The 27,158-nt window shown below is 39.8% G+C and overlaps 1 protein-coding gene across 1 annotated transcript in view; it reads left to right on the top strand.

Moving 5' to 3' along the window:
- LOC126419875 (ankyrin repeat domain-containing protein 50) overlaps positions 1–27,158 on the top strand; it is a 513,285-nt gene that overhangs the window by 416,499 nt on the left and 69,628 nt on the right. The window contains exons 13-20 of the mRNA XM_050087125.1: positions 5,048–5,142; positions 5,960–6,186; positions 7,781–8,027; positions 10,619–10,802; positions 10,899–11,115; positions 12,274–12,468; positions 15,526–15,836; positions 25,622–25,878. Of these exons, the coding sequence (XP_049943082.1) occupies positions 5,048–5,142; positions 5,960–6,186; positions 7,781–8,027; positions 10,619–10,802; positions 10,899–11,115; positions 12,274–12,468; positions 15,526–15,836; positions 25,622–25,878 (1,733 nt within the window). The remainder of the gene's footprint in view (positions 1–5,047; positions 5,143–5,959; positions 6,187–7,780; positions 8,028–10,618; positions 10,803–10,898; positions 11,116–12,273; positions 12,469–15,525; positions 15,837–25,621; positions 25,879–27,158) is intronic.

Raw genomic sequence — 27,158 nt, 5'->3', positions numbered from 1 at the left:
AACATGTCCTTTGAACTTCTTTGGTGTCCTCTGTCAACCTGTTTGATAAAGATTCCATAATGCACAACAATATTCCAGAAGAGGATGGACCATTGTATTGTAGACAGTCTCTTTAGTATATTTGTTGTGTCTTCTAAGTATACTGGCAATAAAATGTAGTATTCAGTAGTTGGTTGGTTGTTGGTGTTTTGGAGAGGGATCAAACAGAGGGGTCATCGGTTCCATCAGATTAGGGAAGGAAGTCAGCCATGCCGTTTCAAAGAAACATCCTGCCATTTGCTTGAAGCAATTTAGGGAAGTCATGGGAAACTCAAATCAGGATGGCCGGACATAGGTTGAACTATTGTCCTTACGAACCACTGCACCATCTTGTTCGGTATAGTCTTCAGTATGTCTTTTCTACAATATTTTCTTTATGATGGTTCACATTTAAGTTGTTTGTAATAATAATCCCCAGGTACTTATCTAAACTGACAACTTTAAATTTGTATGATTTATTGTGTAATCAAAGTTTATTGAATTTTTTTTTAACATTCATGTGGAGGGCCTGGTACTTTTCATCATTCAGGGTCAGTTGCCAGTTTTCACACTATGCAGTGGAAAAGTGTACCATAAATAGATCTGTTCCATTGGCAGGATGTATTTTTATATTTTTCTTACTAAAACATGTTTCCATCCAAAAGATAAACGTGTTACTATACACCAATGATTGTTGAAAAATCAAAAGCTTAGGTAATCTGTTGCTTATTTTAGGACAACTCTATGAAGAAATATTGAAATACTATCAGTCAAATATTTTACAATAACTAGAGTACAGGCTATTGGTGATCTTTAATGTAAATTGTAATGTGGCTAGTACTTACACAAATAGTTGAGATTCCCTGAGCGCACAAGTTTGAAATGTAAGACACTTTTGCAATCAGAATAACTCTTCATAACTGACACACAAATATCTTTGATACGTGGTAATATTCCATTGTTTGTGCAGTTATGGAATAAAAATTGGAACATTTCAAACTACCGATTTGAAGAGAAAACATGATGCTTTTTTACCCCACTTTGGAACTCATTGGTGTTATTGTTTTGACAGAAAATAATTACTTAGGAAAACTGTGTGACTTCTTAAGATAAAAGGTAAAAATGATGTCCCTAGTTATGGTCCTCTCCAAGGTAGTGACTAACTCACTCACAACTATGTCTGCATCTACATCTACAGTGTACAAATGACTGTGAAGTGCATGGCATAGAGCACGTCCCATTGTACCAGCTATTAGGGTTTCTTCCCATTCCATTCATGTATGGAGTGTGGGGAAAATGATTTTTTAATGCCTCTGTGCATGCCTTAATTAGTCTAATCTTATACTCAGAATCCCTATATGAGCGACACACAGAGTGTTGTAGTATATTCATTTAACGCTGGTTCTTGAAACTTTAGTAACAGACTTTCTCAGGATAGCTTATGCCTATCTTCAAGAGTCTGCCAGTTCAGTTCGTTCAGTATCTCTGTGATGCTCTTCCAAGGCTCAAACAGACCTATGACTATTCATGGTGCCCTTCTTTGTACATGTTCAATATTCCCTGTTAGTTCTATTTGGTACGGTCCCATACACCTAGGCACTATATCAGTAAACGTTCTTCATTTCAAAGTATCTTTCACTAAGAAATAAAATCAAGTCATTGACCTGTGTGCTGTAGTTTATAGTTATGCAAATATTTATTGTTAAGTGAATATTTGTTTAAATTTTAAAATACTTCAAAAATATGCTATGTATATTTTTTCCAAAATTGCTGTTGCAATGCTCTGAATGGACGAGGAGTGCAATTCTGGATGGGGTAATGTTTATAACTGTGTAAAGATGTTTTTGCGAGGAGCTAAATAGTGATGGAGTTATTGTTAAAATTTATAAGATGTGTCAGAAGAAATTTAGTTTGAAAACTTACGGAGTGTGTGGAAAGTGCTGAGATGCTGATATTTATGTTAGAGTGATGTATATTATTTTTGATGTGGTTTCTGTAGTTGAGTACTCCACTGATTAGATGGAGCTTGATTTATATTTTTAATCTTATTATTGTTCTGGGGAACCAGTGTCTCATGAATAGTTGCACAGCAATTGTCACACCACAATTAAGTTTCAGTGCTTGTGGTCAAACTACAAAAATTGAATTGCAACACTTTGGTGATGATGTATTCACAGCACTCATCCATTCTCAGTGTTATAATATTATCAACTCTTGCTCCACCACAGATTTTGTAATTTCTTTGTAACCACAGTATGTCACATAGTGGCTTTAAAAAGAATGACGACGTTGGATAAGCTTGAATGTTGTGACACTGACATAAGCAGAGTATTGGAATACAGTGTTTATAATCATCATCATCTTCTTCTTCTTCTTTTCTGCAGAGTTTACCTGTCCGGTGTGGGGTCCATTTCATAAGGATTTGACAAATTTTATTTCATTAAACTTTGTGGCCAGATGCTTTTTCTGATATCACAGTTGTCATGGTAATCTAAGGGAAGAAATTCATGTGCAGCATCTGCCTGTGAATGATGTAAACATTGTTCTGTGTGTTGTTATGTTTTAACTGGTTGTGTAGCATATTCTCTGAGGCAGAATTTGGAGAGCAGCTCAGCATTTGCCTAAACATGGATGGGAAACCATCTAGAAACCACACTCAGACTGGGTGGAGTACCAGCCTACGTTATCGATCCACAGTGTGAATTTGATCATGGTTTGACTGACCACCGTGACTTGCATGCTAGGACACTGTTTGTTTACTGTACAAGCAGGTGCAGCACAGTGTTTATTATGAAAGCACAAAACTGAAAATTTAATTAACATGAAACTTTTTCTGTGCCAATTCAGTTTATTCATGACATACGAGGGTTGTTCCGAAAGTAATGCCTCCTATTTTGATTAATGGAAACTACAGGAGATACATAAATCACAACAGCACAGCTAAATAGAGCAATATTTCAGCTACAGATTTGTCATCTTTCCACATAGTCACCACCATTCATTATCCACTTCTGCCAATGATGAACCAGAGCCTGCATCCCATGCTTGTAAAAATCAGAACCAGCTGAGGCTAACCACTTCCATACAGCTTTGACAACAGCATCTGAGTCTTTAAAATGTTCGCCATGTAGTCCATCTTTCAGAGACTCAAAGAGATGGAAGTCTGAAAATCGGGACTGTATGGTGGATGTGGTGAAACAGCCAAGCTGAATTTTGCAATGAGTTTTGTGGTCACAGAACTGGTGTAGGGCCTGGCATTATCATGTTGCAGGTGAAAGTTGGCCTCCTTCTCTGGCCTTGCCCTGGAAATTCAAGCTTTCAGCTTAGTCAGTGTCATCTCACAGCTTGCTGAATTGACAGTTTCTCCAGGCTCCAGGACATCCAAAAGAACCATACCCTGGCCATCCCAGAAGACTGTACACACCACTTGACTCTTGAATTTCTTCTTTGATGGAGAATACACATGCCGTCATTCCATGGACTGTCTTTTGGATTCCAGATCATAGTGGTGACACCATGTCTCATCTTCAGTGACAGTGCTATCCAGAAAATTGTCACCTTCAGCTTCATTGTGGTCCAGCAGATCTCAACAAATTCTATTTGATGAGAAGCTTTAAATCAATAAGTGGAATCCATATCAACATCATTCATGCACCTGTACAATTCTCCTGTCTCAAGTTTTGACGCTGAAGCTGAGAGCTTATGTTCTTTATTTAGTGCTGCTTCCTCTTTTTTGTTGGTAAACTGATTTCCATGAAACCTCCATTTCCTAAACATAGTTTTTCCACCACCCATTATGCATAAATCTTGACTTCCACGTAAAGGTTTCTGAATCCAACCTTCCACCTACTAATATGTGTTACTATTGTCAAAATGTAAATAAACCACATGCAAGAAAGTTTACAGGCAAAGATATAGAAGTCAGCCAGAGATATAGATGTCAGCCAAAGATATTGAAAAAAAAATAGCCTTCACACTGACAAAAATTCTGATGAAGCAAGCAGTTTCCCAAATGTCGGAAAGGTGGGAGCGGCTGCTAGTGCAGAGTTAATCAGTTTAACAATTTAAAGGCATTTCTAAAGCTGCTGTTGTGATAAAATGCACACACAACATGGATTAAACTGTGTATATCAAGAAAGTAATATTTTTGAAAACTCGATTTTTTTGGACAAAAATCTGTTACATCCCCCCTTAATCATTGCAATACCAGTTTTTATGGAGCAGGGGGTGTACTTTGTGCTCACCTTTTGAAAATACTGTAATCTAGTCAGGTGCTGTATTTTAAAAATTTGAAAAAATATTTCTTGCTCTTAATGAAATCTTATACCAGAATCTCTAAATGTTTTAAATTTTTTGTTTAAACTTAACCCATAATTTCACATTGAATGTCACATTCAAAATTTTCATGTTCAGGATGCTCATTAACATGCATATGTCTTAAAAAAGTATGTTCTGAGTAAAAGTCAACAATACTTAACAAAATTAATATTTAAAGAAATTTTTTCTGGTGGGTCATGAAGTACTGCCACCCCCTCCCCCTCCAATGCCCCAACACCACATGCTCTTGGTAGTACACATTACTGAAAATGCACTGGTATTGCAAAGAGTGTGCTAAAGATGTTATCAAGTTCTGGACACTACTGTCATCGATACCTCTTTAAAAAGTATGTTGTTAATATAAGTCAACTACAATTACAAATTGTGCTTTTTTAATTATTATTATTATTATTTTTTTTTTTTTTTAGAGTGGGAGTGAAGTACTCTCGCCCCCATCCAATAATACATATTATTAAAGATATGTTATAACAGTTGGATTATAATTGTAATATTCTTCCACCTATCTGCCTCCCAAATGGTGTGGCTTCTCAAATTATTAGCAGTCACATACACAGCAGCAGTTTAACTATGTCCAGATATTTACAGAATTTCTGAGCTGTGTTCATATTATCCTGATATTTGTTGTTATTACACTTGCCAGTTTATGATTACACAATATGGTGAATCTCCAATGATTGTATTTGCACTTCAGGTAGTAAATATCCTCCTTGAACGTGGAGCTGCTGTGGACCACCAGGACAAAGATGGAATGACCCCACTGCTGGTTGCTGCCTTTGAAGGTCACAGGTATGTAATGCATTACTTGTCATAGAATTCGTTTGCTTTGTATAAACAAAATAATAAAAACTTAAGGAACAGTACTAATTACTCATATAATAAAATCAGTTGAATCAGCTTTCTTTTTATTTGGCATAACTTTTGGTCAAATGCTTCAGCAGAGTGAAAACAAAGACTCCCTGTAAACTGTACAATGGATTTTTATCCAGATTTTCATAGCCAGACAAATAGTTGGAGGCAGAGATATGTGGTATCAAAATGACCAGTGTGAGGTCTAGCAATGGTTCTTTCTTTATGATTTTAAATATTTAAATAATACGTGCATCCATTTGAACTTGATTATTGTATTGAAGCTTTGGTTGCCCTGTCAGTTCTTACCCTCCACACTTCTGTCCATTACCAAACTGATGATTATTGATGTCTCGGGGTATATCCTATCAACAGACCTTCTTTTAATTATTTAATTGTGCTATAAATTTCTTCTCCCTCTCGTTCAATTCAGTACCCCATAATTAGCCATTCAATGCACCCATCAACCGTGTGTTACTCTCTTCTCCACTAATCCTTCACATTCATGTGCTTAAGAGTCTTATAATTGCAGGCTGGTTTCTTTAAAAGTTGTAGATACTCTTTTGCTTAATTTACAATTATTATATTTTTGTGCTCAATTGAAAATTCTTGTTAATGGCTCAAATATTGTGCTTGTCAAGGAACAGTATTTCTTTTGATGCTCCAGTTGCAGTGGATGTCATTGCTGTAATTGTGTAATGCATCTCTGAATAACTGAGACAACTGAACCATTCTAAAAACGTCTTTATGTTGCCAGGGATGTTTGTGAATTACTTCTGGAGTACGAGGCTGATGTTGACCACGCAGATCGAGCAGGTCGCACTCCACTGTGGGCTGCGTCATCCATGGGGCATTCATCGGTAGTGGAGCTGCTTCTGTTCTGGGGCTGTTATGTTGATAGCATTGACCCTGAAGGGCGTACTGTGCTGAGTGTTGCTGCTGCACAAGGTGGAACCGATGTTGTCCGGCAGCTGCTCGACAGGGGTTTGTAATCCAAGTTTCAGTTGTAGTTTATTATTTATTTATTTAACCTGGCAAGACTAGGTCTACCTCCTCATGCATTTAACCAGGTGTTCTATATAAATATTACACTACAAGTGTGTTATGAGTTACATTTACTATGACATAGAGTTTATTACTGCAAGTGCTAGGAACAGTGGACAGAAGGGGTGAGAGAGAGAGAGAGAGAGAGAGAGAGAGAGAGAGAGAGAGAGAGAGAGAGAGTGTAGGTGGGGGAAAATCAAATGGTGTTACTGAAGACTGGGAGAAGATGGAAGCATTTGCTTTACTGTGTGGCAGGCCATTTACATTGATTTTTGGAGAAACATTACAAGATTGGCAGAAGCAAGTGCTTCGGCTTCTTAAAAGCAACATGGCATTGAATTGTGCACATTGTGCAGGCTTGCTTGTTCTGGAGGCTTTATTATGAGAGGACAAATATGTGATCTCTGATGTGAGGTACTAGAATGCATGTGTACTGAGGAGCTGATGGAGTAGACGTAGTGTATAGTGGTCATATAATTTGCCTGGTCGCAACTATTGTAGCTGAGCATATGAAGCAAAGAGATGGCTGCTGCCGATGTAACATACACAACAATTCACATTTAGTTCTAGAGTTTTCACTAATCATATGATGTGTTGAATTACACCACAATAGTGGTTGTTTCATAGTGTGTGTCATAAAACAAGTTTATGTTTGAAATCCTGTGGAAATATGTTCCGAATCTTCTGGAGGGCATAGAGGATAGCAGGAGTCGTCTAGCATGTGACATCAGTATTTTAGTTTTTGTATATCTATCTGTATTTGGCAACTGGAAAGATGTGAGCATTGATGGTACCACCTACAGCTGGTGCTTTAAAATTCCTTCATTCAGTGTGACTCGTTTTGGCACTACACTGGACCATTGTCAGGACCTCAATTGGCGATGATTGGCTTAAAACCAACTATACATCCTACCATTACGAGGGATAAAATTAAATCAGTGTCTGCAGTTCAGTTCATGTTTGAAGGGCTCACAACACATGTCAAATAAATACTCTAACTTTTTTATGTGCATAGCAAGCCCTTTATATATGTAGATGCAGAGCCAATTATTGCCAACTGAAGGCTTGATGACAGTCAGTGTAGCACCAAAGCCTCATACAGTGAATAAAGGAATTTTAAAAACACGACTGAAGGTGGCACCATCAATCCTCACACAGTATTTTATGTCCATTTGAGGGCAAGCACTGCATTATTTTTTGATACAGTATTGGGAAACTGTTGAGAAGAATAAGAGGCAGTTGTTCACAGACTTCATGAATTAATTAATTTCTGAGCGGATACTAAAACTACTTGGGAAATTTTTACACATACTTTAAGTCCTAGGTGTCGCGCACATCTGAACATTGAAGAATATCATCATTCACCTGGATGATGGCAGTACTGATATCGTCAGTTGCAGAGTTCAAACCAATGCTAGGGTTGAGAACAGCTTTGTTGCAGATTTCTTTTTTTAAATGTAAAATCTCAGTTTGTAGTGCTTGATGAATTATTTCCAGATTTTTCTGTAGCAAATTGAATTTTTCAACATTGCAGGGTTAGATGAACAGCATCGAGATAATTCTGGATGGACTCCATTGCATTATGCAGCATTTGAAGGTCATAAGGATGTGTGTGAAGCTCTCCTGGAGGCAGGAGCGAGGGTGGATGAAGCGGACAATGACGGGAAAGGCCCGCTGCTGCTGGCCGCCCAGGAAGGGCACTCGCTGCTAGTGGAGATGCTGCTCTCAGAGCATGCTGCCCCTCCTGACCAGCGTGCACACGATGGGAAAACTGCCCTCAGGTACTGGTCACGTACACTTTGAACTAACGGTGATACAGTGTTCCAAAGTCTTCTTGTCATAGTTCAACATACAACTAAAAAAGAGGCACAAATCAGTAAAGCAGCTGTTTTGCATGGTACTGAAATAAATTGAAATCTTATGTGAGAGCTTTCTTCCTTTATCTCTCTCTGCGGTTGAAGTAGCCTTTCATGGTGAAATGTTGATATCCATCTTCCTTTTTGGTGTGAGTCATACAGTAGCTGGCGAGTGAAACTTTTGTATAGATTTAATGGGTTTATAGTCCTCTGACTACTCTTCCTTGAATCAATAAATGAAGAATAATTAATACAGAACAACAAATCCCTCACAGAAGACTTTGTGTTTATAATAAACAAAACAGATATTGCAAGAGTAATTTAAAACACCATGTGTCTAAAACTAATCATCCAGCATAGCTTTCAGCATTTTGTGCTTTCATCTTCACCAAGAAAAGAAAATAGAACATTGTTTCATGTAAGAGATACATCACACTTAAAAGCAAGAATTCTTTATTTCCCAACTATTTGTAATATGAAGAGGATAGAACACTACTCACCACATAGAAGTGGTGCTGAGTTGCTGACAAGCACATTGAAAAAGAATGCAAGATATATTCAGCTTTTGGACTAAGTCTCTCATCAGACATGGAAAACTCACACTTATTCACACAAGCACAACTCACACACACATGGCCACTGTTGTCTACGGGTGCTAAGACCCGATCACAGTACAGTTTACTTACTTTCAGTATTTTCTTTTGTAGGATTTGTTTCTATATACAGAATAGCCATGGTTTCTCTACTGTCTAGTTTACATGATCCTTTTTCCACACTTACCTCCCCATAGTATTTTCATGTAATTTACAGATTTCTCATGGACTGATCTTATTGTAGTGCATTTTAGTGACACCTCTATTGCCTTAACTCATGGTATATGAACATCTAAAATGGGTATGATGACATACAATTTACTATTCAAAGAATTAGAACAGACAGATGTTCATTTGACAGACGAAACTATTGTATGGTTAATGAACAAGATACTGAAGAATGCTCATGAGAACAAATGGTTTCAATGTATCATTCATCTGTGTACTACTGTCATGCTGCTTATGTTCTATTTCAGAAAGAGATAGTGAAGAGTTGGGGATATATGAAGTAGGCTGTACTGATTTTACACATAAATGTCCCTTTTGTTTGTGCTTTGCCGTGGGTATTCCTTGATTTCCAACAAGCATTTGACTTAGTACCACCTTAGCCCATATGGTATATCAAGCAAAATTTTTAACTGGACCCAGGATTTTTTGGTAGAGAGGGCACTGCAAACTATCTTGGATGGAGAGTCGTTGACAGATGTAGAAGAAACTTTGTGTATACCCCAAGGAAGAATGTCAGGATCCTTGCTCTTCATGTTGTGTATTAATGATCTTGCAGACAACATTAATAGTAATCTCAGACTTTTTGCACACCATGCAGTCCTCTATAATGAAGTAATGTCTAAAAGAAGCTGTGCAAACATACAGTGAGATCTTGATAATATTGAAAAATAGTGCAAAGATTGGCAGCTTGCTGTAAATGTTCATGAATGTGAAACTGTGCACTCCACAGAATGGGGGAGAGGAAGGTATCCTATGACTGTAATAAAATCATTGAGTTGCTGTTGGAATCGGTCAATTCATACAAATGCATTGATGTAACAAGTTGTAGGAATATGAAGTGGAATGATTGCATAGTCGTAATCATAGCTAAAACAGTTGGCAGACTGTGATTCATAGGTAGAATACTAAAGAAATGCTATCAGTCTACACAGGAGACTTCAAATAAGACTCATGTAGCCCATCCTAGATTGTTGTTAAAGTGTGTGGGACCCATACGAGATAGGACTAGTAAGTATTTTGAATGGACACAGCACAAGCAGTCACATGTTTGTTTGACCCATGGGAGAGTGTCACAGAGACGCTGAAAAAACTGAGCTGACAGACAATTGAAGATAAAAACAGGCTATGTAATGAGAACCTGCTTAGAAAGTTTCTAGAACTGACTTTAAATGATTGATCTACACATTACTTCAATAGGGATCACAAAGTCAATCTTAGACTAATTGCAGCATGCAGATAGGCATTTAAGCAATCATTCCTTGTGCGATCCGTATATGAAGGGAATGGGAGAAAGCCCTAATAATTGGCAGAGTGGGACATGTCCTCTGCCATGCTATGTGCAGTGTTTTGCAGAGAGTAGGTATAGTTGTAGAGTCTATAACAAGGTTTAAATTGACCTGCGTATCCAACGGAAGCTGTATGTGATAGGTCCTAGTGAACAGAAAATGTGATGATACAAAATATTTTTCATCACTTGTTTTAACACAAAAAATTCTTGAAATACAGTGTGATGACTGACACACTTCATTAAACACTGGCACTGTGGATGATGCTGTGCTATCCTGTTGTCTGAGCACAAAGACTGTCAGATAATCTATTTCTTTTATGACGTATTATTCGTGCCAGAGACAAATAAAATGCCTGCAGATAGTATATTTACACCATATACACTGTAACATTATAATTTTCTCCTAGGTTAGCAGCAGTGGAAGGTCACAGTGATGTTGTGATCAGCCTTCTGGCCCACGGTGCTGATGTTAACGTATTAGATGCAGACGGACGGAGCACTCTCTATGTTCTTGCTCTTGAGAACAGATTGGCCATGGCAAGGCTGTTATTAGAGGAGGGGAATGCAGATGTTGAAACAAGAGATTCTGAGGTAAATGCCTGTTTGTGATCATATTTTAAATGAATATTATTTCATGAGTTTTCGTAAGTAAACAATTATTGATGGTTGGATTTACATTTCAAACAGGGTCGTACCCCGTTGCACGTAAGTGCATGGCAGGGACATGCAGAAATGGTGGCACTACTGCTGACTGTTGGAGGTGCAGATGTTGATGCCACAGACAATGAGAACCGTACAGCACTGCACTCGGCTTCATGGCAGGGACATGCGGCCATTGTGCAGCTGCTTCTGGAACATGGTGCAAGACCTGACCACACGTGTAATCAGGGGGCCACTGCACTAGGTAAGCTGATGTAATTATGATTAAGCTGATGTAATTATGATTAAGCGCTCTTCTGTAAGCACTGGAATAAACTAGTCATATTTATAAACTTTGGTGTTAAACCTTTCCAACTCCATGGGAAGTATACTTCCCAATGACATAATGATTTTCTATGTTCTTGGTAAACATTACCAGTTCTGATCTCATTTAATATCCAGCATAAGCTTTCAGAACTTGCAGAAGATGTATTCATTGATACTAAATATGCAATATATCTTTAAAAGAATAAGCTGTCTTCACTCTTATCCAAAGGGTTTACAGTTTCAGTACAGAGATGGTATTGTTGTCATGTAGTGAAAGGACAGAAAACATGTGGCCATAGTCACAACATAGGACAGCCCCAAAGACAACTCAACACTATTTAGGAAAATGAACACAAACTAAAAGGATACTAAGCTTACCACCTATTGTCACATGCAGTGAGATCATGAAAGCTGCTGATAACTTTGATCACCTATGAGAATGAGAATGCTGTGTGCAGTCAGCTAACATACTCTCAAATGCTGGAATTATTTCCTAATTGACATGACAGTTACTGATGCTTCAGTGTTTTAAGTAGAGAATATCAAGGCAACCATCGACTGAGCTTTCTGCTGGGACTTGTGAGACAGTTGATTGGTGGCTTCTTATCTCAGAAATGGAATGGGAGACCACCGGGCTTTCTTAATAAAAAGACATCACTACCAGAGGATGTATGACTTGTCGAAGTATGGGATCAGATGCCTGTTTTGGGACAGATGTGCAGGCTTACAGGTGGTGTTATTTTTCAGTGAAAGTGAGAAAAATGAAGAACAAGAAATATTGGGCTTTTCATTGAACAGTATTTCTGTAAATTTCAGGGAATATATTTTTCTTATCTTAAATTTGATTTGAAAAAAAGTAGAAACAAACATTTCTAAAATCAGTGAATTTCATATGTATGAAGATACCATACCTTAGTGTGATTAGGAAAAAATTACCCTGAAACAAACTAAATTATTTGTAAACAGCTCACTTTAAATTTCGGTGCAATTATATTTGTTGTATTATTAAAGGTGTTTTATATGTTTATCAACTAATTTCATTGCCTTCCTATATTTGTAAACTAAACCTGTATCATACCCATCCACAAAATTCCAGGTATAGCTGCTCAGGAGGGACATGAAGGCTGTGTCCGTGCACTCCTAGAGCATGGTGCAGATCCTAATCACTCTGATCGCTGTGGCCGCAACGCTCTACGCGTCGCTGCCAAGAGCGGTCATGAGGGTGTCGTGAGACTCCTTGAGGAGTTTTCTATTTCACACAGGACATCACAAGCCAGAAGTACTAGTGGAGGTAAAAGGCCTTTTGGGGAAAAAAATGTGTGCTCTCCCCAGTGCCTCTACTCCTCTTCCTCCTCCCTGTGTTCATCTCCATCACTCTCTATCTGTAGTTCCACAATCTCATAACATTATCAGAAAAAGCATCAAGGTTAACTATGTGCAAAAATTGTGTGAATTTAACAATATTATTGCATTTTGCTAATGAATATAACTGTGTAACATTTGAGGCTAGCTTGTTAGTCTTACAACACTGATCTGAAGTGCCTATCCAGAAATTACCATTATATGCACTTGAAGAAGACAGTGATAAAATGCAGTAATACCACACACAGTATCCCATTTGTATTCCAGCCATGAAATGAATAGATACCTTACTGTAATTTCGTATCATTATTCTTGTATCTTCATCAGACATCGTCATATTGAATCTTACGTCTCTCTGCTTACTCAATATTTGATTTCATTTACTGTTTTTATCATATTCTGGAATATTTAAACAGTAAAAAATCTACCCGATTTCCTTGTTGAATGCAATCAAACCATTCATCTCAAATGAAAAATTAAATAATTACCCTGTAACTGATTGCACTTTTTTCCCAAATTTGTATAAAAATAGATCACATAGTTTTCTTCTGTCAAGTAGAAGTTATTTTGTTCATTATTTTAATCTTTTGTCTATCACGGACAGTTTCCTTGCATGCCAAAGAAATTTTATTACTATGCTGGTTTAGAATAATCATCTTTTAACCTTAGCTGTGTGAAATGAAAAATAATTCTATTAGTTGAGGAGAGTAAGCATTGAGAATATAATATTCAGATTCAAATTATTTGTTATTAGACACTTCACTCATTGGAACTGTTTTCCTCTCATTAGAACTCACAGGTTCACTTGCCAATAAATGTTGGGGTGTAGAAAACACACACATTCTGTCACCAATATTGTACCCTGAGGTGACAAAAGTCATGGGATAGCGATATGCACATATACAGATGGCAGTAGTATCACATACACACGGTTTAAGAGGTCAGTGCATTGGCGGAACTGTCATTTGTACTCAGGTGATTCATGTGAAAAGGTTTTGGATGTGATTATAGCTGCACAATGGGAACTAACAAACTTTGAATGTGGAATGGTAGCTGGAGCTAGATGCATGGGACATTCCAGTTTGGATATTGTTAGGGAATTAAACATTCTGAGATCCAGTGTCAAGAATGTGCTGAGAATACCACATGTCATGCATTACCTCTAATCGTGGACAATGCAGTGGCTGGCAGCCTGCACTTAATGACCAAGAGCAGTGGCATTTGTATAGAGTTATCGGTGCTAACAGACAAGCAACACTGTGTGATGTAATGGCAGAAATCAATGTGGAATGTACGACAAATGTGTCTGTTAAGCTAGTGCGGTGAAATTTGGTGTTAACGGGTTATGGCAGCAGATGACCAATGCGAATGCCTTTGCTAACAACACATCATCAACTGCAGCACCTCTCCTATGTTCATGACTACATCAGTTGGATCTGAGAGGGCTGTAAAACCATGATCTGGTCACATGAGTCACGATTTCAGATGGTAAGAGCTGATGATAGGGTTCGAGTGTGACGCAGACTTCACGAAGCCATCGACCCAAGTTGTCAACAAGGCACAGTGCAAACTGGTGGTGGCTCCATAATTGTGTGGGCTATGTTTACATGGAATGGACTAGGTCCTCTGGTCCAAATGAACAGATCATTGACTGAAACTGGTTATATTTGGCTGCATGGAGACAATTTGCAGCCATTCAGTGCTGGACTTTTTATGGATGACAGTGTGCCATGTCACCATGCCACAAGTCTTCGCAGTTGGTTTGGATAACACTCTGGGCAATTTGAGCAAATGACTTGGCCAACCAAATTGCCCAACATGAATCCAATCAATCATTTATGGGACATAATCAAGAGGTCAGTTCATGAACAAAGTCCTGCACCAACACTACTTTCGCAATTACGGGCAGCTGTAGAGGTAACGTTGCTCGATATTTCCAGTTGAGTCTGTGCCACGTCGAACTGCTGTGGTACACTTTGCAGGAGGTGGTTTGACATGATGTCAGGAGGTATCCCATGACTTTTGTCATCTTTAGTGGGGTAAATACGAAATAAAAGGCACAGTCCCTGGGCTCATGATTGAAACACAACAGCAAAGGAGGCTGAACAAGGAATTTCACTTAAAAGAAGATAGTGTCAATTTGTGTCCAGTGTGTGATAATACTTTGAGAGAGAAATGGAAAATGGGAGACCTCTCATATCAGTTCCCAAAGTATTCGTACAAACAGTCAGCTTGACATGTGCAAGTAGAATGGTTGTGTGTTTTACTATCAAGGAAAAATAAGAGAACAATGTCAATGAAACAGGACTTTCATGTCTTGATACATGAGATAAGAGGAGGAATGTTCAGAAATGCATAGCAAATGTGATTCCCCGTGATTTATACAATTATTATCGTAATTGTAGAAAGCATCCATTTTATGTAAGTTTTTACCGTATTGCATGAATCTTAACCATTTGGAAACGGTGAACTGTCACCGAGTCTTGATTTTATACACAAAATGAGTATATGATTTGGATTTTAAGTAATATACAACACATTGTCAGGCTGTTGTCAGGATGAGGAGAGAAAGGGGGTGACTTAAGTTTGTGACTCAGATAGTGACCATGATGAACAGTTTAGCAGTCACTGCCACATACTGATGACCTTCATTTTCTTAAATAATTGCATATTTTGAAGTTGTGGGTGGTTGGTACATGAGACCCGCCAGCCTCCTGTTGTCTTGTTGGCCCTTACAAACAGTGTCAACAAAAGACATCTGTTCTCATACCTTACTTCTGGTGATCACAACATAGATCTGGGAGACACACAGATTTACATAACAGCATGCATTACCACCCACAGCCATGAAGCACAGTAGTGGCATGTGGCAAATGTGAATTAACAAATAGTTTCAATCAGAGTATGATGATTTTTCAGTGTAGATTCCATCTTCAAGAAACTACTTACGTAGACAATGACGTTACTATCTTTGTTAATGTGGCAGGTGGCAGCAGCAGTGCAACATCGCTGACTTCGGGTTCAACAGCAGAGACGAAACCTTCCTCGGCAGTGCTGTGCCCTCCGGGGCCGGGGCCTTGCCGAAGTTGCTCACCTGTCGAGTCTCCGGACTCTGGCAAGCGGCGCTCCTTTGTGTCACTTGGTAACAACTCCAGCAACAGCAAGTCCAGCAGCAACTTCACTGGCTCTACAAAGAGCTCGCAGAGATCCCAGGAGCCCGGGACTGCTGGTGGTACGAGCACTGCTAGTACTGCTTTAGGAGCTCCGTCTACACCGATGCAGCATCCTCAACATCAGGTAATTGTGTAGCCACTAGAACAGTGAACTAGTTTCCTGGATAATGAGCCATTACCATTTAAATTACATTATTGTGACAGTAATCTCAGTACATATCGAAAGCTTGTATTTCACTTCTGCAGTCTTTAGGTTATAACACTGTCTTTTGAATGCATTTTGTTCTGGATGGCAGATTACAACCACAAACTGTGATGAACTACTATACATGCAGCTGATTATAATGCAGTATGGGGAAGTACTGGGTAGAATACAAATAGTGGAAGGGTAAATATAACCCTCATGTAGATGAAGTGTCAAACACTCAACAGGCACAACTATGCACAAAAGTGTGGCTCCAATATCCAAGCTAACAACATTATTCCGGTACTGCAGCCTAACTTGTGTGAATGGTTCTAAGGTGGAATGGGACCTTAGGATTAAGGACATGGGGAGGAGGTGGAAGGGGTGGTGAGAAGAGTGGCTGATGGCTGGGAGCGAGAGGCAGCAAGGGAATGTTTTAGGAATGTTGCAGTGGTGAGCTGAGTCTGGTGCAGGCACAAGGAGTTGTGTGTGGCACACAGTGATATGTAGGATTGGAGTGGAAGAGTTGTGGGGGTGGTGATACGTAGAGCACAGGAAAAGAGAGAGAGGGGTAAGTATAAGTGTAGATTAATGATGTGATGTGACAGGAATAGAAATGGAAGTGGGACAAGCTTTAGCAGAATTCACACAAGGAGGATTGAGTAACCAAAAGATATATCGTGAAGAAAATGCCCTTTTACACACATGGAATGGAGAAAAATATTGAAGCACCAAAGATGCACAAAACATGACCATGCTTAATAAAATGTAGGGAATGTGTTGGCATTTAATACAGCTTTCAGTCATCTCGAAATGGATAAATTCATGTGCTGTATGGTTTTTAAGGGTATCTTATACCCTTCTTCCTGCAGGACAGTGGCTGGTTCATTTAAGGACAATGGAGGTGGATGGCAATCGTGCACCTTTCTCTCCGAAGTATAAACCACAAAGGCTGAATAACATTGAGATCTGGTGAGTCTGGTTGCCAGGGGAGATGCAACAATTCCCTCTCATGCACACAAGAAAACAATGTGAGCTGTCTGAAATGGGGCCCTACTGTCTTGGAATACAGCATCACCATTTCAGAATGAACATTGTACCATAGGATGGACCTGATCAACCAAAATGGTTGCCTAATCCAGTAATGTATTTTGCATAGTATCAATGGGATCATAGAATACTATGATACCGCTATCCATATCTTCACCAAGCCCCTTCCATGTTTCGCTCTTGGGATGCAAACTCAGTTAGAAGCTGGAAACAGTGTGAAACAAGAATCGTCTGACCAAATGACATTCTTCCATTGCTCCATACCCCAGTTTTTATGGCTTCGGCTGCACATTTTCCTTTTACAGGCATTTGCGTCTCACATGAGTTATTTTGGAGTTTCAGCTCATCCTGCAGTTCCCTGTTTATGAAACTTCCTTCATGTTGTTTTAATGCTGACAGGCTTCATGAATGTGACATTCAGTTATGCAATGCCTTTTCAAGCTCTTGTTCCCTTATTTTTTGTCACAATCCTCTTCAGTGACTATCTGTAATGGCCACCCAATGCACACTTTTGTCCTTGTTGTGACTTCCCAGATGATGTTTTTCTGCTTTTCCTGTATGTAGTATAGCTAACACCCTGGCCACAGTGGAAACATCAGTCCATGCCAGATCACCAAAGTTCAGTGCTGTTGGGCTTGGCTAGCACTTGAATGGGCGACAGTCTGGTCTGCCGAGCACTGTTGGCAATGGAGTGCACTCAGCCCTTGTGAGGCAAATTGAGGAGATGCTTGATTGAGAAGTAGTGACTCTGGTCATGAAAACTGACAACGGCTGGGAGAGCGGTGTGATAACCACATGCGCCTCCTCATCCGCATCCAGTGGTCAGTAGGCTGAGGATAACACGGCAGTTGGTCAGTACCACAGAGCCGTCCAAGGTTTCTTTGGACAGAGTTTAGTTTTAGTTCGGTATGTGGTATGAATTTTCAATATGGTGCCTGTTGAAACACCAAACACTTCAGCTACCATTGTTATAGAAGCAGCCACTGTACAAGCACCATCAACTTGCCCACATTTGAAATCACTTAACTCCAGCATAATGCACTCACAACTACACATAACATTCTTCTGACCATAACTGACAGTTGTAACGTATTGAGGACACTGCACAGGTGCCGTTTATGGTCAAATACAACTGCACAACCAGCAGACTTGATTAGCATCTGCATACATGTTGAAACATGCATTTTCCACTGTGTTTACACATTTTTGTCCAACCACCCTATTTCAGAGATACTGGTATTGGATGTGGAGGATCCAGATGGTCTAGGTGGTGGTGCAACCAATGAATGCATTCTTGTTGTGCTTATCTGTGTTTTATCCCACAGTTTGGTATTGGACATTCATTTGAGGGACAGCTGGTTGGTGGTCATGCCTGTGTAAAAAGCTGTGTAAAAGTTTCAGCACAATTGGTGTATAACATGACAGCTTTCACAGACAGTCATTCCTCTGATAGTTTAGGACGTGCCTGAGTTGCGACTGGAAGAGGATTTCCTGATGGGGAGGGGGAAGGGTTGAACAAGGCAGGTGTAAAAACTAGGTCTTCCACAGGAAAAGGGTTTTGGATGGCTCCACAGGCATTAAGGATGGACCAGGCTATTTCATAGCTTTTGTGGACAGCAGAATACAACTTTGAGAGAGGTGAGAAGTATTATGGGAAGGACATTCCTCATTTCTAGTAAAGTCCTTGTGAAGGATGTGGCTAAGTTGCTCCAGTCCAGGGAAGTGTTGGGTAATGATGTGTACTTCTTTGCAACTGATTCATTAGGACAGATGGTGGATTAGGCCAAAGTGTGGACATGGCATGGAAGGTCTGCTTGCATACTAGTTTGGAGGGCTGATTTTCTTAGAAAGAGAAAATGAAAAAGATATAATAGTTACAAGCAAATGAGGCATGCTTTCGTAATATGTGTACATATTTTTTACAGTACACAATATTTCTGTGCCAGATCAATAGTCACAGATCATTGTTGCCATTGTGATTCAGTTTAGTTTATGATTATGTCACCAAGTCTACTTCTGTGGCAGCTGTGAGAGCAGGGTGGCCAACTGCCACATGAGAGGCACAGGTTCAGTTCTTGGTAAGGTGCAGAAATTTACCTTGGTTAGACCCAGCCTTGTGAGAATTATTGAGGAGATATGCTTTGGATTGTCTACATCAGCTATCATGAGGGTAGTCTTGTGAACACCTGTCTTCCCATTACTGCTGTTGATAAACACACTAGGCAGAATGTGACTTGGTTTTGGGTGGCTGATGGCCCATTATATTCAGAGACATTAGGACATGAAATTTTAATTTTTATCTGTGGGGCTTTGACAACCATTTCCTGATACATCTTCTCCCATTGTTATTTTTGGGGTCTTCTTTGTGCAATGGTTGTTTAGTTCTTTTGTTGGCATTTCACCTACAAGAAATGGAAGAGCTAATGACTTGTGCCAGCAAAAGTAAGACTAGCAATTACACAAGTCAGCCAAAGATCCTGAGACAAGTGCAGGGAGGCAGCACACAGATTCAATTTAAATTTTAGATACTTCTCACATCATTGCACCGTCAAAAGTTTGGCATGAGTCTTATAGCTGTGAAGAGTGTGTACATAGGTGAATTTGGAGATGCTCTCATGATTGTTGCTTGCCCCTCTTTGTGTCCTGTGTGTTATCTTGCAAACAATGGGATTGGCACCTACAGCTCTGGTATGAAAACTAAGTGAGAGAAGCAAATTGATAGTCTAATGTAAAGTATTGGAACTTAGAAATGTGAACAAAAAATTTCAAAATTTATAAGAGTATAGAGAGGATACCAAGGAGCAGTCTCTTATGCATCCAATTAGCAATGATTTCATCATTCATTGGCTTAGCCACTGTATAACAACTGTCACCTATGCAGAGTACTGCAAACTTTTTTTCTGAAGATTGGTTCACTGCTGTTCTCCACACTAATCTATCCTGTGCAACTACTGTAGACAGTTACTGCAGCCTCTATCCATATGAACCTACTTACTTTATTCAAGCCTAGGTTTCCCTCTGTGATTTCCACCCTCTCATTTCTCTCCATTACCACATGAACTATTCCTTGATGCTTCATCATGTGTCCTTTCAGCACTACCCTTCTTTTGAGTCAGTTTGCAATATAGTACTTATAAAAAACAATCCAGTCTTCTGACCTTACCTTGTTCCTCATACACACCATATGTTGTCAACATTAATAGAATTCTGTGCTGGTGCATAACAGAATGTGAAAATAGTTACAGGGAAGCACACAAAGAAATAAAAATTCCACAAATACAGTCATTTGTGTAACATTAATAACAACATGAACTGCAACAATGTAGATAAAATATTAGTTAGCCGTTAATCTAGCCATTCATGGGAGTCTAAAATCAGTTGTCAGCTCTGTGTAAAATTATATGTATGAGAGCTGATCAACAAAGACTGAGACTGATTTTTTTCAAAGATGTTTATTACTCCAATACAAAGTTTACATGATATTTTTCAAAGTACTCACCTCCTACTTGAATGTACTTTTTGTAGCAGCTCTGCCAGTCCTCAGACACATTATGCAGCCCATTTTTGTCCGGTACGTGAAAATCTTCTCACTTTTCTTGATCACTTCAGGAATTCTCAAATCGAATGGCCTGAAGCTTTGTCTTCAGCGATGGGAATAAAAAGAAATCACAGGCTGCAAGATCAGGGCCATGAGGTGTATGCAGACTCAGATAATGTTGAATTGAGCCAGAAACTGCATGATTTGATTTGTGGTGTGAGACTATGCATTGCTGTGATGAGTCACAACCCCATCTGAGAAAGATCTGATCATTTCCTTGGAATGTGCTTACATAATTATGAGAGTATTGATCAACAACTTCTATTTTAGCTACTATATTTGTTTGTGTGCTGCATAATTTATACAGTGTGATTTTTTTCACTGTGTACAACCTCTAGGGACTGATAGATGAGAGGATATGGAATAAAAAAGGTTTAATGATCTTATGTTCGGAAATGCATGGTTTCCATGCTAGAGACCATTCATTCAATAATACAGTATTACAGAGACTGCAGTCTAATACACACTGCACCATGCAGCCACAGCCACAGTTACAGTAGGAGCTGACAATGGTTTCCATGTGCCTCAGTGCATGCATGTTCATGCCATAGCATGCTCTGTCTCACACATTCACATCAGCCAGGCTGCATCCGAACTGTGTCAATGGCAGCATGAATACTCTGCTCCAGTGTCTCCACTTCTGAAATGGGCTCTGCATAACTAGAAATCGCACTGGTTGAGATCTGGTGAATGAGCAGGCCAAGCAGCTGGACCCCCTTGTCTGATCCATCAACCAGAGAAGACAACTGAAATGCATCTGAATGTTAATGGTGAAGTGGGCTGTAGCACTAACATGTAGCAGCCACATGACCCTTCAAATCATCAGTGATACTTCTTGCAGTAGGGGATGGCAAAGTCCTCTGCAAGAAATGCCAGTAGTTCCGGCCTGTTAGGCAACATGGAAGGAAGACTGGTCCCAAACTGTGATCGCCAATTATTCAGGCCCACGTATTTCGGCTTCACCGATGCTGATGATTCGCTGTCACCATATCATGGGGGTTCTGCATACTATCTCACAGATGAGTTATGAAAGTTGAAGATACCTCTCAGACAAATGACGAAACACTGTTGCAAACTTTGAATGCTGTGGTGGTTGTTGGTGGAGATAGGTCTCCCAAACCAACCTTGCTGCCCACTGCCAGTTCCCATCTGCCTTTCCATAAGTAAACAGCGTGTCAGCAAGCTCTTGATTTGAATATGGAACCATTATGCACAATGCCGTATTACGTCCACTACAAGCTGAGTCAGTAAGAGAAGTGAATTGGACATAACATTACCAATTACTATGGCAGGAGAGGGTGCATTTCCAGACATTAGTTAATCAGACCTTTTTTGTTCCATATCTTCTCATTGATCAATCCCTAGAGCTCGTACACAGTGGAAAAAGTCACTTTGTATACGACTATGATAGTTGTCACACAGCCTGTACTAATGTGTAGTATGCAGCTGTAATAGTATTGTGAGGGGAACTGCATGCTGCTAAATCATTCCATGACTGTCAAAAAATGTGGTTATCATCACTCTCTGTAGAGATGGAACAACTTTCACCTTTCTTTTGTGTTGGAATACGTGATGATTTCCACACTGTGCCGGTTTGTTTTCCTTCAGATCATAATGATGCAGTCATGAGTGTCACCTGTGATAACTGATTCCAGAAATGCATAAAAGAGATGTTCCAGAGGCACAGCACCACATGGCTTGTCTCCATTCACATAGCCTTCTGTTCCTGAGTCAACAGGGGTGGCAGCCAATGGGCACAAATAGGGGTCATACAGAGATGATCATGGAGAATTGTAAAGACACTTCTCAATACTTCACTGATGTTACATAATGTTGTTCGCTGATCCTCACAGACAGTCACAGCAACTGTGTTGATGGGGACTTCAGTCAAAGCAAAAGCCAAAGCACCAGGCCCACATTAATTAACACAGACAAGTCAGCCTTCTTTGAAGTCCTTGAACCACCTAAACACCGTTGCACAACGTAGTGCATCTCCGCAGATGCTTGCTGCAGCTTTCTGTAAGTATCAGTGGCTGCAAACTTTAAATGAACACACAATTTTACTGCGCCGTACTGTTCATCTTGTGTCACCTCCAATGTTTGGTATGTGAAATGCAAAATGTGTCTACAAATTAGCACTTTACTACCAATGTACTGATAAGAGTGCTGCAGCACCTATGGACATTTATACATAAAAATCATCTCTTTTGAAATATTCACAGTACTGACAGAAAACTATCATGGAGGTAACAGGAAGAAATGAGTCTCAGTCTTTGTTGATCGGCGCCCATAGGTTGTCAACTAGTGGCAGTTGGGTTTCCTGAATGAGTGAGAACCTATAGTTTACAAAAAACTAATTTAAAATTTATTGATGATGATCTTATGGAAAGCCACACTAATGATAAAAAATTAGATGTTCTAGGATCTTAACTTAATTGTTGGAAAAGGCAGATTGCTACTGAACCAAATTACAGACAGGCGCTATTAAGGCACTTGACGCGTCTTCTTTGCAGGAAGTAGCAATCTGTAATTTCCTACATGTTGATATTCCTACATGGAGTCTCCATTGTTTAATATATGCATGCATTTATGTAAATTACATAATTATGACAGTGCTGACCAACAACTTCTATTTTATCTACTATGCTTCTTTGTGTTTTGCATAATTTATATACAATTATTTTAGTTGCCACCCAAGGATTGCCTCAAAAACCTTAAAGCCCATCTCAAAATAAATATTGTTACCATATGTGGCAGAAGATTTAGGCAGAGATTTAGGAACCAGGTTTTAAATTGTAAGACATTTCCAGGGGCAGATGTGGACTCTGACCACAATTTATTGGTTATGAACTGTGGATTAAAACTGAAGAAACTGAAAAAAGGTGGGAACGTAAGGAGATGGGACCTGGATAAACTGAAAGAACCAGAGGTTGTACAGAGTTTCAGGGAGAACGTAAGGGAACAATTGACAGGAATGGGGGGAAAGAAATACAGTAGAAGAATGGGTAGCTTTGAGGGATGAAGTAGTGAAGGCAGCAGAGGATCAAGTAGGTAAAAAGACGAGGGCTAGTAGAAATCCTTGGGTAACAGAAGAAATATTGAATTTAATTGATGAAAGGAGAAAATATAAAAATGCAATAAATGAAGCAGGCAAAAAGGAATACAAACGTCTCAAAAATGAGATCGACAGGAAGTGCAAAATGGCTAAGCAGGCATGGCTAGGGGACAAATGTAAGGATGTAGAGGCTTATCTCACTAGGGGTAAGATAGATACTGCCTACAGGAAAATTAAAGAGACCTTTGGAGATAAGAGAAGCACCTGTATGAACATAAAGAGCTCAGATGGAAACCCAGTTCTAAGCAAAGAAGGGAAAGCAGAAATGAGGAAGGAGTATATAGAGGGTCTATTTCGGGGGCAATGTACTTGAGGACAATATTATGGAAATGGAAGAGGATGTAGATGAAGATGAAATGGGAGATATGATACAGCATGAAGAGTTTGACAGAGAACTGAAAGACCTGAGTCGAAACAAGGCCCCAGGAGTAGACAACATTCCATTGGAACTACTGACGGCCTTGGGAGAGCCAGTCCTGACATCTACCATCTGGTGAGCAAGATGTACGAAACAGGCGAAATGCCCTCAGACTTCAAGAAGAATATAATAATTCCAATCCCAAAGAAAGCAGGTGTTGACAGATGTGAAAATTACCGAACAATCAGTTTAATAAGCCACAGCTGCAAAATACTAACACGAATTCTTTACAGACGAATGGAAAAACTAGTAGAAGCTGACCTCGGGGAAGATCAGTTTGGATTCTGTAGAAATACTGGAACACGTGAGGCAATACTGACCTTACGACTTATCTTAGAAGAAAGATTAAGGAAAGGCAAACCTACGTTTCTAGCAAGTGTAGACTTAGAGAAAGCTTTTGACAATGTTGACTGGAATACTCTCTTTCAAATTCTAAAGATGGCAAGGGTAAAATACAGGGAGCGGAAGGCTATTTACAATTTGTACAGAAACCAGGTGGCAGTTATAAGAGTCAGGGGACATGAAAGGGAAGCAGTTGTTGGGAAGGGAGTAAGACAGGGTTGTAGCCTCTCCCCGATGTTATTCAATCTGTATATTGAGCAAGCAGTAAAGGAAACAAAAGAAAAATTCGGAGTAGGTATTAAAATCCATGGAGAAGAAATAAAAACTTTGAGGTTCGCCGATGACGTTGTAATTCTGTCAGAGACAGCAAAGGACTTGGAAGAGCAGTTGAATGGAATGGATAGTGTCTTGAAAGGAGGATATAAGATGAACATCAACAAAAGCAAAACGAGGATAATGGAATGTAGTCGAATTAAGTCGGGTGATGCTGAGGGAATTAGATTAGGAAATGAGACAAAGTAGTAAAGGAGTTTTGCTATTTGGGGAGCAAAATAACTGATGATGGTCGAAGTAGAGAGGATATAAAATGTAGACTGGCAATGGCAAGGAAAGCGTTTCTGAAGAAGAGAAATTTGTTAACATCGAGTATAGATTTAAGTGTCAGGAAGTTATTTCTGAACGTATTTGTATGGAGTGTAGCCATGTATGGAAGTGAAACATGGACGATAAATAGTTTGGACAAGAAGAGAATAGAAGCTTTTGAAATGTGGTGCTACAGAAGAATGCTGAAGATTAGATGGGTAGATCACATAACTAATGAGGAGGTGTTGAATAGGATTGGGGAGAAGAGAAGTTTGTAGCACAAATGTTCTGAGGCATCAAGGGATCACCAATTTAGTATTGTAGGGCAGCGTGGAGGGTAAAAATCTAAGAGGAGACCAAGAGATGAATACACTAAGCAGATTGAGAAGGATGTAGGTTGCAGTAGGTACTGGGAGATGAAGAAGCTGGCACAGGATAGTAGCATGGAGAGCTGCATCAAAACAGTCTCAGGACTGAAGACCACAACAACATGTGGCAGAAAGATTTAGCCTTCGTATTAAACGCTGTTGTTATTATCAACTGTCTTAATATATTTTAAAAAGCAACATAGTGTGATCAAGAATGTAATCACTTACAATGGTGCATGGTCATCCTTGCAGGCTGTACTGTCATTCACACAACAACTACAACAGTGTTCGAGGGGTACGAGAACCCGCCCACTGAGCCGGCTGCTGTCACCACTGCAGTCGGAGCCCCAGAGCCCAATCTACGCTTCACCGCCCCATTCGCCTCTGAGTGACGTGGCGGTGCCTAGCTCTCCCCTTGCCCTGAACCCTGCAGCTCTTGCACCACAGCACCAGCAGCTGCCGCTTCAGCAGCAGCAGACAGGGCTGCACAAGGGAGGCCTGCTCACGACGTAAGCACTGTGCATTTTTAAATATATACTGTTATGTTGTCTTTGCTGATTCTCAAACTTCAATTTAATTTGTAGGATATGTATATGTAATAATAGAAGCACAAGAGCTGGCAAATAGCTCACTCTTTCAGCTTCAGTGTAACATTTTTTGTAAGCACAGCATGTCTGGTAGTGAAATGATAAACAAAACAGACATTGTTTTCTGAATTCATTCTCTGTGTTGCATTGTGAAGTATCTGTGTGATTGAGTTGTGAAAGTGCACACAGAAATAATGGCAGCCCAGTAGATTGGAAATAACAACTCATTCGTTCTTGATGCGATTAGAAGAAGAAATAATACTACAGCTAATGGTACAGCTCTGATATGATTTACAGGATGAGCTAATCCTATCAAGTCACTGTGTGGAAGGTGCAAGGTAAAACTGTAGCACATTGAGACATAGAATGAAGCTTAGGTCTGCGAGTCAGGATCCGTCGAGAGATTACTTCTCAGGTTGGTGGAGGTTTAGCCTGATCAGGAGTGTCCACTGACTGAGGGTCCATGGAGCAGTCCGCGTAATTGCTTGGCATAATTCCTAATGATGAGTGGCATATCAGAGGCTGTGCACTGGCCAAAGTACTGCCATGGCAGAGGTGTACAGTGTGATGGGGGATAGTCCCACACTGGCTGGGAATGTTGACAGATAGTGAGAGCAGTGACTGCACTGGTGGCGTCCCAAGTTCCTTTTGATATCTAGCTGTGTTGTATTCATTGTTGTTGCTTCCTTGCTGCTCTCGACTGTTGAGGTTATAGCTTGCTTGTTGAGGTTGTGGATCGCCTGTAGATGCCTGAGCAGAAAGTGGACAATGTCTGACACTGGACCACCCACCATGCATGGGTGGGTTGCAGTTAGTCATATTGGAGTAGAGATGTAGACACCACATCCTTTTTTCCTTGTGGAGAAGATAGTGAAGCCATCTAGCTTGTAGCCAAAAATCCTGCACATTGGTGTTTACCTCCCCACTAACTGATCCCCCCCCTTCCTTGTTCCATTTGTTAACATTGCTTGGGAAGAATGATGATTGGTAGGCCTCTGCAGTAGTTCTGTTTCTTGAATTTTTTTACTGTCAGCATCTTACGAGATGTATGTGGGAGGAAGTAATATGTTGTCCAAATCTTCTCAGAAAGTATTCTCTTAAAACTTCAATAGCAAACCTCTCCATGGAGCACAGTGCCTCTCTTGGTAGTGTCACAACTGGAGTTTGTTGAGCATCTCCGTAATGCTCTCACATGGGCTACA

The sequence above is a fragment of the Schistocerca serialis genome, chromosome 9 (assembly GCF_023864345.2).
Source record: "Schistocerca serialis cubense isolate TAMUIC-IGC-003099 chromosome 9, iqSchSeri2.2, whole genome shotgun sequence".
NCBI lineage: Eukaryota > Metazoa > Arthropoda > Insecta > Orthoptera > Acrididae > Schistocerca > Schistocerca serialis.
Note: the sequence above shows the minus strand (reverse complement) of the source record. Positions and strands in the feature narration are given on the sequence as shown.